At 50.9% G+C, this 12,965-nt stretch overlaps 4 protein-coding genes across 4 annotated transcripts; 3 read left to right on the top strand and 1 right to left on the bottom strand.

The window, feature by feature from the left end:
- Positions 1-1,986: 1,986 nt before the first annotated feature.
- ASPACDRAFT_53788 (cation diffusion facilitator family transporter) lies at positions 1,987-3,141 on the top strand (the record flags this gene model as incomplete). The annotated part of the gene is made up of 2 exons (XM_020202796.1): positions 1,987-3,040; positions 3,104-3,141. The coding sequence occupies 2 exons, from the start codon at positions 1,987-1,989 to the stop codon at positions 3,139-3,141; spliced, it is 1,092 nt and encodes a 363-aa protein (XP_020053998.1).
- A 1,081-nt stretch (positions 3,142-4,222) lies between these two features.
- On the bottom strand, positions 4,223-6,357 carry ASPACDRAFT_1882264 (uncharacterized protein; the record flags this gene model as incomplete). The annotated part of the gene is made up of 4 exons (XM_020198279.1): positions 4,223-4,298; positions 4,353-5,519; positions 5,574-6,222; positions 6,309-6,357. The coding sequence occupies 4 exons, from the start codon at positions 6,355-6,357 to the stop codon at positions 4,223-4,225; spliced, it is 1,941 nt and encodes a 646-aa protein (XP_020053997.1).
- A 1,294-nt stretch (positions 6,358-7,651) lies between these two features.
- On the top strand, positions 7,652-8,984 carry ASPACDRAFT_1890225 (DODA-type extradiol aromatic ring-opening family dioxygenase). Its single transcript, XM_020198568.1, has 4 exons — positions 7,652-7,732; positions 7,795-8,128; positions 8,234-8,368; positions 8,465-8,984. The coding sequence occupies exons 1-4, from the start codon at positions 7,690-7,692 to the stop codon at positions 8,835-8,837; spliced, it is 885 nt and encodes a 294-aa protein (XP_020053996.1). The 5' UTR covers positions 7,652-7,689; the 3' UTR covers positions 8,838-8,984.
- A 1,659-nt stretch (positions 8,985-10,643) lies between these two features.
- Positions 10,644-12,760, top strand: ASPACDRAFT_123548 (serine hydrolase domain-containing protein). The gene has a single exon (XM_020196655.1). It carries the CDS (start codon positions 10,763-10,765, stop codon positions 12,590-12,592), a length of 1,830 nt encoding a protein of 609 aa, XP_020053995.1. The 5' UTR covers positions 10,644-10,762; the 3' UTR covers positions 12,593-12,760.
- The last annotated feature ends 205 nt before the right edge of the window (positions 12,761-12,965 follow it).

Raw genomic sequence — 12,965 nt, 5'->3', positions numbered from 1 at the left:
GTAGGCAAAGGCTGCTGCTCGGGAGTATGTACAGATATCACCACTGTGCAAAACTGCGGCAAGTGTGGAAATGCAGTAAGTAGACCTGCCCCTAGATTCCGGCTTCTTCCGCTTCTAACATTGAGGGGACAGTGTAAAGTAGGTGAGGTCTGCCAGTCTGGAGTGTGCCGTCCTCAAAACAACTGCAATGACCACAGCCAGTGTGGTGTTGTGGGGTGTGGGACCTGTGGCTGTGGCGGCGGGACTGCCTGCCACACTGGCCAGGAGGATGCTAGTGTGGGGTATTGTGTCTTCTGTGCAGCTTGTAGCCAGGTCCCTGATACTTGTGGGTCGAATAAAGATTGTCCAGAGCACAGTGTCTGCGTGCAGACCTGTTGTACCGGCGATCAGTTTACCCCTGGGACTGGTACCCCTAGATGCATTCCTCCGGAATTCCTGAAATGTTAATAAGCAGCAAATGGCCTTCCTTTTCCTTTTCTTTTTTGTTTCGAACAGTTTTCGTTCGCTGCCTGACAGCAACTCGCACCTTTTGAAAGCTAGGTACCTTCTCTTCAGTCAAAAGTGTATGTTAAGTTAGGGGGAAGCCAAGCCACGAGGACAAAGATGTTGATATCGACAAGCAAGAGGTATAATGTCTGCTGACCAGGAGTAGATGCTAAGCATATCTGCTATGTTCAGATCAGAGAGTGCCAACAAGCCCTATCATGCATAGAGGAGGTGTGACTTTGTAGGAAAGCGGAAGACCACCCGCCCTGAGCATCTATACTACGGAGCTATTGGCTACAAATGAGCTCCAGGGTAGCATATTGAATAGGTTTGTTGGAGACTTGGAAAAAGTCGGAACAGACATTTTGGCCGGTGGAGTCTCGACATAAGACAGAGGCCAGTGGGGATACAGCCACTTGTGGCAAGTTGCAATACTTAATTTTCACTAAGTCCGCATGTCGGCAGCATAACTTGGCAACCACCTCTTTAAGCGCCGTTAGAATCGCCCTTCCCCCGTCGTGTTGGCCCGGGTCCTGCCTGAGGCTACTTGAGCGAGCCGCCTCTGGAAGTATAGTTAAACTATCTTTCTAACCATCTCAGCTAAGGTAAAAGATCTAGTCCAAGTTTTATCAGGATTATCAGCTCAATAGGCTTTGACGGAGTGCCTGTCCGGCCTCCTATTGGCTGGGAGCCTCACCGCCTTCGGCCACCGAGTGTAGTTGGTCTTCAGATAGCCTCGAATCTCAGATTCTTCACGCTTCCCATCAGGCTTTTGATACAGGTTGAAAGTATGAATGATAATGCATAGGGTGTTAAAGCACAATTTCGAGGTCTCGTTGTAACGATGTTCTGTTGGGCGAAATCTGCGCTATACCGATATTGTTTCCTTCTCCTCTTCGGATTGGTCATATGAATCTTTATACACTCATGGTAGGATCGCCAACAGACATAAGTCCCTCCGTAGATAGCTTCTGCTATAGAGTGATTTTATACATTATCGAAATAGTTGCGCATCCAAATGATTCGATTAACATAGGTAAAAATCCAATATGTATAGATAATCTGATGAGGTTTCACATATCAATAGGAGATATACTTCAATCACAAAGTGACAAAAACATACAACAGAAGGGATTCGCTGGTGGTCACCCACCCAACTACTAACCTCCCGGCGTGTGGCTTAAGTACGGCTGAGCGGACGGGAAGCCCTGTTTTCCACACCCTGTGGTCGTATGTGCTTAATAAGTCGAAAGAAAGGATAACGTAGACTGCTGCGATATGCAAATAGGCAAAAGCCATAAGACATTCAAGCTGCGTTGCAAAAAACCTGCAGTGTTCCTGCGGCGGGGGCAAAGCATGCCAAGCTGCCAAGTCTCAACCCTTTATCGGATTCATTTCCGCCTGGCCTACAGTCAAGTCTTTAACAATTTGCAAATTCTTCTCTGATTCATCTCCCTTGAAATTTGACAGACACTGCAGAACACCCTTCCCAACACTGCAATGACAAGCGATATCGAGCTTGAGCGGCTACGAGGCTCTCTCGTCAGCCCGCCCAGCACATCGGCCTGGAGTCAACAGATCCACCGGCGCATCCGGCGGGCACACAACTATCACACGGAACAGAACCTGCACATCAACCGTCTGATCCAGGTAGCCGAAGACCCAACGGCCGCGCGGCTGCTGGATGATGAGCCGGATACATCGTCTCTGCACGTCAAGGCAGCCATTAACACCTCCATCTACGGTACCATCCTCGTCGCCGCGCTGCAGATCTACGCTGCAGCGACGACCCGGTCCCTGTCCCTCTTCGTGACTATGGCGGAGAGCTGCTGCGAGGCCGTCAGCAACATTGGTCTCGACTACCTGCACCGGAAGGCGCGGAAGCTCAACCACTCGACGCAGTGGCCCGCCGGCGCGGGCCGGCTCTGCAACGCCGGCAACATCTGCTTTGCCTTTGCGCTGATGGCCGTCTCGCTCGTCCTGGTCGTCGAGTCGATCAGGTCACTGGCGGGTAGCGACCACGAGCTGGGCAAGTTCGACGTGGCCGCGGTCATCGCGGCGGCGTGCGGATTCGGCATCAAGCTGTTCCTCGCCGTCTACTGCTTCATCTTCCGCAAGCACAGCAGTCAGCTGCAAATGCTGTGGGAGGACAACCGCAACGACTGCTTCGAATACGGATTCGCCATCTTCACGTCGGCCGCGGGCGCGAAGCTGAAGTGGTGGGTCGATCTGGCCGGGGCCCTGCTCATAGGCCTGGTTATCATCGTCACCTGGATTGGCACCGTCCGGGGCGAGTTTCTGGAGCTGTGCGGCCTCGGCGCTTCGCCGAACTTGGTACAGGAGGTCGTCTTCTTGACGTTGCGTCATTCCGATTTGATTCTCCAGGTAGACTCGGTCCATGCATATCACTGGGGCGAGGAGTTGTTCGTCGAGGTGGACATCGTTATGGCACCTGAGCTCAGTTTGCGCGAGGTCCATGATGTCGCGCAAGAGCTGCAGGATAAGCTCGAGTCAGTCGAGGGTTTCGCTCGAGCGTTTGTTCATGTTGACTACGGTAAGCATTTTATCTGGTGGTTGTCGGAAGTGTGTTGTGACTGACGTATAACTGGGATTTCAGAAACGTCGCATATGCCCGAGCATCGCAAAACTCGCTGATGGAAAGGACGTATGATTGCGGGAGAAGCTTACAGTCCCCAATTTGACAAGACTAAGTGTACAGTATTAGACTGCACGGGGGCTATCTACTTTGTATACATGGATGACTTCACACTCTAAGTCGGGATCTCTGAGTAAGAGATCGACTAGTAAGCTGCGCATAAGGAAAGCAAATTAGAACAGAACTTGCTTAATCTCCATAGCGCAAGTACGGTAATCTGTAATATTCGCCTATTTTTGGCTCATACTGAGGCTATAGGAGGTCCAATGGCGACGTTCCCCAATCTCAAGCTAGAAGGCACACTACTCAAATCGTTAACAATGGCACAATCATCCTGGTATGAACGCGCAGAATCTCAATATAACCTCGAGCCAGTTGACAGCAGTCATAAAGATAGGTCCACCCGGGCCACAGTCTCGTTTTGTGCATTTTCAGTATTCAGAAACCGTCAGTTTGTATCATATCTGCTAGGAACGTGGATAAGTGATAAGTCAAACAATGCCGGAAGCTGACAGGTGCAAACTACTTTTGATCTGAATTTCAAGGCGACTGGTGAAACCAAGTCCCATTGGCAGAGAGGCTGAAGAGATACCTAAACTCGTTTTTCCCGAGATTCTTGGGCTGCATGAGAAGATGCTACCCATTATCAGTAGCAGCTAGAATATCAGCCCCTTTCTCATTAGGACCAGCTCCGCCTTTTAGCACGAAGCCTGCACTATTTTTTCTTCCGATCTCTCCTACTATGCTCACCTTGTACGTAAAGCTTGTAACCCCTCCGCAACGCCGACCATCAGTCCAAACCAAACATCCAAGTAGAGTAACATCAATTGTGGAACTGCAGCTGTCGCGGACGTTGCCCCTTTCTTCCAGGGGTCATTGGGAAAGTGTGATGACTGCAATGTTCACGCCTGCACAACAGGTATTGTACAACGTTCGAATATCAAGCCCTAACTGCACACACTAAGGTCACGTTCTATATTGACTGCTTTATTATTATCAAACAATATCTCAAAGCTATATACCACAATCCCAAAGTCAAATTTACCCCACCTTTCAAGCTAAGTGTACAGTATTTACAGATCAAACCAGCACGAAGGCAACCACTCCCACAATGGCAACAACAGATCCTACACCCGCACGAAGCGACGCACCCATACTATAAGCAGTCGATGACGAAGTCGCGTTGGCCGGCCCAACGGCGCTCAGAGACGCTGTCGGCTGATACGCCGCCGGAGTCTCGTCATCCACGGTCCCATTCCAACAATAACGTTGGAAACACTTCGTACAGGCCTCCGGGACGGCAGTGCCGGTGCGATTCAACGAGCGGCTGAGAACCGCACAGCCCACGCAGGTCGACCAGTCCGCATCCAGCGTGCCATTCGCCTGCGTGGCAACATTGTACCCATTGGTGATGATCGCATCACGCTGGCTATTGTTGAATTGACCCTCCTCGAGCGAGAAGTTCGAGCTATAGGTAATCGGGTGGTTGGGCAGGTAAACCACCAAGGGTGTTGGCGTAGTCAGACGAGAGGCGTTGCAACCGAAGAAAGTCGGACGAGCGTTCAGGCCCAGGTTGAGGAATGTATCGAGGTCCGGGATCTCCGGGAACGAGGTGTCGTTGGCGACGTTGAGGAGGGTGCGGTTATAGGTTGCAATCAGTGATGAGCCGGTCGGCCAGTTGTCGTAGGAGGAGGAGCCGAGGGAGTCGACGGCGAATATCACGTCGACGTTGCGCTTTTGTTGGATGAGCGGGTACAGTGGGACATTCTGGCTGGTCTCGCCTCCGTCTTGTACGATCAGATTGGTGGTTTGTGCGTATGGGGAGGTGGCTGTGTTGTATTGGTAGAAGGGGTTCGGGTCGTAGGCTGCCGGTCCGTCAATGCTGGAGTTGGTCGAGCTGGCGGCGTTGTCGAAGTCCTCGACGGCGCTCTTCAAAAACGCCGTCATGGTGGAGTTCGGCGCGGCGGCTTCGTACTGCTCTAGGATAGCCTCCAGATAGAAAAGAATGTCCTCTCCGTTCTCGTTCCAGATATCGCTTGACGAGCCGGTGATGAAACCCGCATTGTCGAACCCCCGGACGCAGGTTTCATTGTCTGGCACCACACCATTGACAAATCGAGTACCAAGATACTCCAGGGGCGCGAAGCCGTAGATGTCGTCATCGTAAGTTCCCCACTCCCAAGGGGTAGTTTCATAGATTGGATATGTTGCTGGGGAGTGTGACAAAGTCTCGGTGCTTTTCTGGTTGCCAGTCATAACTACCAGAGGCATCGGGATATCACCACTCTGGAAGGATTCCGTCTTTGCAATCGAGGACCAGGTGTAGTCAACGCCCCCATCGCTAGCATTGAAGAAGTTGTATCCCTGGATACGGCCCCTATAAGCATATGTCAATGACCGTTCCTTGGCTCAGAGGGGCAAGCAAGCTGACCAGAAATCCGCGTCGCCGGTCTTAAACCCAGCCTCCCGTTTGCTCTTAACGTCAGCCGAAATATTTCCCCAGAACTCGACATGCGAGATCTTAGCAGGACCATATATAATCTCCTCGGAGTTAAAGTCCCACAGGTTGTCTTGTAGATTAGAGACCGTCGTAAAGTTATTGACGTAGATAGAACCGAGAGCCCAAGATCCACCGCTGAGGGCAGCAAAATAGGTGGCTGACTGCAGCAGACCACCGAGTTGACCTTTGGCCGTTGATCCTTCAGTGCGTTCATCGAAGGCCTTGATAACACCTCCTCCATTGAGACACGCGACAAGACCACCACCTGAAATTCCGATTGCGACATTGGGTAAGTCGCTGCCAGTGTGGTTTGCAATGTAGCTGACAGCATCGAAGTCTTCGATCTCGATATGCCCAAAGAAGTCTTTCAGGGCGGACTCGGTCTTCTGACGGCGAGTTTGGAGCCATGCTGTCTCATTGGACGAAAGTGCGGAAGCAGGCCGAATTGTAGGTCGGCTCGATGGACAGGTAACATGGACCGGGGCATAGCCGTTCGGTGCATCTGGGAGGGCACGAGGCTTGACATTCACATTCCGTGAAGCGAGGTCTTTTTTGATAGATACGGCGCCAGCATTGGTAACTGAGATCAAACGTTATGAGCTTTGGGTATACATCAAGTACAAACCGACGACAGTTTGCGGCCTCCACTTCCTCTCAGCAACTTACATTCTATGATGCTCAGGGACATCAAGCCCAAAAAAATAGACGTCTTCATGGCACCCACTGAGTTAATCAACAAGAGTCACAACAATCTACCTTGAAAGAGAAAGCTGTTCATGTGCTTGAACCTCGACCTGGATCTTGGGAAAGGTCGAGCTATTTATCCTCACGACCCAGCTTGAAGACCAGGTCAAAGCTAAGTAGATGATCAGACCGCGTAGAAAGGATAGCGGAACATAGCGTGTGGGAGTGGAGTCTGAGGCTGACATGGCGCAAGTAGCCCCCAAAAAAAGTAGAAGATTCCATCTCCCATTGGTGACCGCGTCCATCTCTATGTGGTATATAACTCGGGATCGTCGGGCTGAGGTGGATCTCCTGAGGGCCCAAAGCGGCATTCGCGTACTTAGCGTTGGCGCGCTAGACTAGATTTAGGAAGCAGTTCGGCACCATACCTCATCAATCCCACATGGCGGAGCTTACAGCGAACAAGCCTCACAATTGCCCCAATCGTCAAGAACAGACTCAATCACTGTGACTAACTCATACAAGTAATATGACCCCGGGATTTAAGTAAGACGTTGACACTGCCACGTCATCAGGTACACGTGCAGTCCAAAAAGGTACCTGGTTGACAACTTCGCCACCATCGGCTAAGGATATGCATGAAGCATACATGATAGGCGTGGGACACGGACCCAAACTACGTAGCTGAGCTCCCGTGCGGGGAAGCTACTTGTCTTTCCCCAGAACTGATCTTGATGATATAGCTGTGGACGGTACCTGCATGAGAAAGGCTGAGTGCGACCTTTTACCTGAATCACAAACCTGTTCACATGAACGCTGTATTACCCTGTACCATAATCCTGACCCCATGCAACCTCCGACAAAATCAAAACCTAGTAACCAATTCTTTTGGATTGCTTTTTGGAGTTGTTCCCTCATATGGAAATGTCTAGAACTGTCAATGAGACTTGGCATGCCACGCATGCGGCGGGTTGGCAATTTAGGTCTAGAAGAGGATCCACCAAGCAGGCCCGGGGCCCCGCACATCTCATCAGCTCCGCGTGAATCACTCGTTGATATAAAGCCCGGGGAGGAGATAATAGTCCGATAGCGATGGGTAGTGAACGAGGAATATCGCTTCAGAAGACATTGGAAAATCACTGAAAGTGTTCCCGGTAGTGACAAGACGGAGATCCGTCGGGGCATGAGATCCATCGGCAGTCGGCAAATCCGCCCGGGTGCGAACCACAAAAGAAATAACGCCATTTTGCTCCCCGCACACGCACTACAACTAACACAGGAACTGTACTGTATAAATAGTCTCACTCCCCTCTATCAGTCCTCAAATCACTCCCAGCTTGACAGATCAACCCCAAGAATAAAGATGCCAGCCGACACCCGCCTCCCAACCTATTTCATCGGCCATGGTACCTTCACCTACAATCGAACCCCTTCAGCATCCACTAACCAAGGGGGAGAAAAAACCTAGGCGGCGTCTCAATCCTCTTCAAGCCCGGCTACGGCCCCGTCCAAGACGAACTCCGCCAAATCGGCCGGGAGATCCACGGCCTCCGTCCCGAAGCCATCGTCGTAATCAGCGGACACCACCAGAGCGAGAAACCCGGGGTGGTAGAAGTCAACCTCAAAGAACCCACGAAGGTCTGGCACGACCTCGGCCCCAGCTGGAAAAATACTTATCCGCACGTCTTCGAGTACGAGTACCCGCACCAATCATCGCGCGCGTTAGGTGAGCAGGTCTTGCAGCACCTGCAGGATCATGGGATTCGTGCCGAGGGGGTGGAGCGGGACTTGGACCATGGGGTGTATGTTTTCGCTCTCACTTTTCTTCGACTGGTCTTTGCTGTTTGAGAATTAGTATAGGATGCAAGGTCATGATCATGAATGGCTAACTCAATCCTTGAGAATAGTTGGGTCCCCTTCAAACTCATGTTCCCCGAAGGCAGTCCAGAGGAGTTGATCGGCGTGCCCATTCTGCAACTCTCTTCGTTCGCAGGGGATGATTACGCGGCGCATGTAGAGTTAGGACGGGCATTGGCGAGACTGTGAGTGTGACATCTCTTCACTCGACCCTCCCTGTGGAACTGTATCAGGCGGGAATGAGAACAGAGAAGAGAAAACCTAACAATACCGAGTAACAGCCCCGGTCGCAACCTTATCGTCGGCTCCGGGATGCTATGTCACAACCTTAGAGCCACCCGCGAGAGCACCGACCTGACAGTCGTCAAGGCCATCGAAACAGCGGCGCTGCAGATTCTGGAGACAACACCCCAAACGACACAAGGCTTGACAGAGGCATTCACGCAGTTGCCGCAGCGGCCGGATTGGCCGCTCGCCCATCCGACGGTGGAGCATGTCTTGCCGTTATATGTGACATTGGGGGCGGCAGAGGAGATTGAGTCTGTACAAGGGAAGGAGGGGCTCGAGGATGGGGAGGTAGAAACGTGGAATCGGAATCAGTATATTGTCGGTCAGTCGTATTTGTCGTTCCGGCTGGGGCGGGCTTCGACTTAGAGAGCTTTGGTCGGCAGGACGGTGATCATGGAAGTCGCGAGCGATATAGCTGTACACTTGTACATATGCCTGTAGTGAGTAGAGCAAACGACCACATAACTCAGTGAGCACTGATGCGAAATGATGCGTCGAGTCAGAAATAACATACTTGCGGTCTAGTGACGCGGAAAAACTGCCTTTCGAAATAAGAGGGGCCCGGCTCGATGGAAATAAGGGCAATCAGTCCCAACTGCGGATGTATGGAAGAACAAATACCCATTGAGTGGGATTTGCAAGTGCTTGGCCACGTTATAATTCTTTCATTCTCTTTCATAAATTACCTAGTTACAGCAACGCGTATCTTTCCCCTAGAGGGCCAAAACAAAGGCGGCCAGCCAGCCACTGCACAGCGGCTGTGGATTAGTACCCTGCATCGCTTCCAGAATACTCTTGCGAGAAACACGTGGGATCGGTGATGACATAGTATGTATAATGTATGTATTGAATGCTTTAGGATGACTTAGTTTGTTTAATTAGACGAGAAGGCTGTGTTTTAATTAAGCCATCCCAGGTATATAGCTGGGGACAAGGGTTGAGACTGCAAGGCTAATGTCTGCTGAGTTGTCTGTATGTAACTATGCTAATAAACTTTAATTCTCGACAACCAAGATTCATCTGTTCCTTGTCGAGTGACCCAATCCAAAAGAAAATATATGCAGCAGAAGTTCCTTCTGGTTGAAAGCAATTTGAGCCTTCCTACTTTACTCATACACGTCACCGACACGCGATTCTTCGAGTGCTACAAGATTGTAACTCACGGTATGCTTCATCTTCATGGGAAACATGCTGTCACATGTGTGCAATTCTCCGACCGCTGAAACAGAAGAATACGAATGATACCGGTCTTTCTTAACACACGTCAATTCAACGCACGTCGAATCTTTTAAGACAACAGCACTACATTCAGCAAATCTAAAGTCTAAAAGGGAGGTGGAAGGGAAAGACTACTCAAATTACTACCAATTTGCCACTTCTCTCAACCAGAAGAGTCTTTTGTTTGAAATCAACAGTTCGGCTCTAGTCCAAAGCCTCGCAGTCCGTCTCGAGGAGATCTGCAGTAAGAGCAATTTGGTGGCAAATCGGGATACTTCTGTGAGTCCTACTATATCAGCAAGCTTCCACAGACCGAATGCCTCGAGAGAAGAGACTCGGCAGATTCGGTTGTAGGTCATGAAGATTAGTACGCTAAGGTTAGGCGGAGACTATTCATTCAATAATGCTGTCTGTAGATTGTTGGTACTATGACTAGACCATCAGATGATGCTGACCTTAATCATATCGAAGTCAACTCGGCTCGCAATCTTCTCAAGACTCGGTTGGATAGACTGTGAATCAGTTTGAATTCACAGGATGAGACAACCAACTCACTTCGTTTGGCTGAAACAGCCACAGCGAAATCAGCTGACCGACTTGGCTGGAGACCTGAGGCGGTGGGCTCACTCAGCTAATCTACTTATTGTCAGGGATGCGACTCAGTTGACGTCTTCGAAGCCATGTTGGTGTGCAGGCATCATAGCCATTATCATTTTCAACCCAGCCTTGCCAGCGCAGCGGATGACGGATCGTGCTTGGCAAAGTGGGTACTTTGTCTTACGCTATTGAAGTTGCCGACTGGCTACATCGTTGATCCCTGATCCGGTTTCAGTGATTCCCGATGTAGATCCGGCGGGCCAAGCCGCCCAGCATTCGGATGGCTGTTCGGCGGATTCTGAGCGCCATAAACCCAGATGCAAGGCTACCTCAAGGGCAGCTTTGCACAGCCCGTCATGCCGTGCCCCAGGCTTGGCAAACGTCTGCTTACGATACGAAATGTATATAAGTGCTCAGTACGACACAGGCTTCTGTGAGGTCCTAACTCTGGCTCTAATTCGGGATTAGCTTGCACAATGCGGCATTCATCACAATCCATCATTTTGTTCTCATCTTTGGCACTCGTTGCCTCTGCTGACCGCCTAGGTCCCATATACCCAGCACCGGTTGACCTTTCCAGCTCCCATAGCCATGTTAGGGCTGCCTGGGAGAATCTCACCACTACCATTGATGACTATTTGAAACACCCTTCCAAGAATGGATCGACTACCCTTTCAGGGATTGGGAACATCACATTTTCAGCTGGGTTGTTCTCAGTTCATGATCCGGAAGCGAAGAAACTCCAATATCATTGGACCAGTCCTGAAATCGCAGAATCCACTAATGGAACCAGGAAAGTGGATGGAGATAGCATTTTCCGCATCGCCAGCGTCAGCAAGCTTTTCACCACTTATGCCGGCATGCTCTCTCTAGCTGAGGATCAGTGGAATCTTCCCCTCTCCGAAATCTATCCCGGCTTCGTCAAATATGCGGCAGAAGCCGTCGACGCCCCAGCTTGGCACATCAATTGGGATGAGATCACGCCGTGGGCATTGGCCTCCCAGAGCTCGGGCATTCCTACGCAAGGAGGCCCGCTCATGGATTTACTGTGGGAATATGTAACGGGGCAGAGCATCGTAAGCCCGATCACAGCCTACGGACTTCCGCCAGGAAATACGAGCAGCCTGGGACCATGCTATGGCTCTTTTGAAGAGGCACTCGAGTTGTGTGACGGCACGAATGTCATCGATGCTATGGAATCACGGCCACCGACGTTCAAGCCTTGGTGGACTCCTATGTACTCCGACGCAAACTTTGAGATGCTGGCGCTCATGATCTCCAATATCACTGGGAAGTCGATATCAGACATCTATCAGACAGGAATATTTGAGTCGCTCAACCTGAGCTCAACCTTCTCATCTCCGCCGACGAGCAATGTGACCCAGGCCCGGGCTGTTGTCGCGGGTCCCGCAGCAGCGGGATTCTACCTGGACATCCCTTTTACTACCCCGTCCGGAGGGATCTACTCCTCAACCAACGACCTCGCCACATTCGGTGTTTCGATCCTCAACCACACGCTACTCCCAGAAACTACTACGCGCAAATGGATGAAACCTCAAACGCACACAGCAAGTCTGACCGCCTCCATTGGCGCCCCATGGGAGATCGTTCGTGTTGTGAGTCCCACCACGGGTAGGGTGACAGACATCTATACCAAGCTGGGAGACTCGGGCTACTATGGCGGCATTGTCGCTCTGATCCCAGATTATGACGCCGGTTTCAGCATCCTCGCAGCCTCTACGAGTGATCAACGTAGTGCTCTGACCAACGTGATCCTGGACTATATTACTCTGTCTGTGCTTCCAGCTCTGGAGGCTCAGGCCGCTCTCGAGGCAGCTCAGAATCTTGTAGGCACATACGTCTCAGAGGATCCCAGTCTCAATTCCTCCGTCACTATCGCGATCGACGATTCTGTCGGTTCTTCGAGTTACTTCCATGGTCTGAGACTTACTCGGTGGATATCAAACGACACCGACCTGCTGGCCTCGCCCTATCTGAGCGGTTACAAGCCTCGGCTTCTGCTGAGCATCCCGAAGTCCACCCCTCGTGGGGTGGCCGGAGAGGTGGCCTTTCAAGTTTCCAGATTCCCGCAGACTTACAGCTATTTCGCTTCCAATGCGGCAGATCTCGGCGTGATCGGTCCATTTACGGGTCAATATAACACCAACCTGGACTTTTGGAGTACTGACACTATTTACTATGGAACTCGTGGCCTGGGCACGTTTGTTTTCACCGTCGACGGTGACGGGAAAGCTTCGGCTGTCTCTCCTACGGCTGCGAACATTAACTTAAAGAGAAAGACGTAATGCGTTTCTCAGGATCTGTTATTGTTATAGTGTCTACTCCGTGTCTGTTTTTCTTTGTGTCTATCACTTTCCACTTTTCGATTATTGGTGTCAGGTTATAGTTCTCAGGTAACAGGCAATCTCTTTCCCAACAAATCTTGGGCTTACTACTGAATGAAATGGCTTCATAAATTTTGACGAACTAGTGCTCTAATATGCAGGGTCTTCAGGAAGGGGCCGTTTGGAGCCCACATCTTCGGCGCGTTACAGGCCAGAAGGATCTGCCTTGTAAGTTTTTCAAACGTCATATGAGCCGAGCACCGTCATAAAATAAAGATTAGCCTTTACATGACGTGTAAGTCGCATGCAAGCCACCCAATCAGGCAAGATCTTC

This window comes from Aspergillus aculeatus (assembly GCF_001890905.1).
Source record: "Aspergillus aculeatus ATCC 16872 unplaced genomic scaffold ASPACscaffold_13, whole genome shotgun sequence".
NCBI lineage: Eukaryota > Fungi > Ascomycota > Eurotiomycetes > Eurotiales > Aspergillaceae > Aspergillus > Aspergillus aculeatus.
The sequence above is the reverse complement of the archived record's forward strand: the minus strand, read 5'-3'. Positions and strand labels throughout refer to the sequence as shown.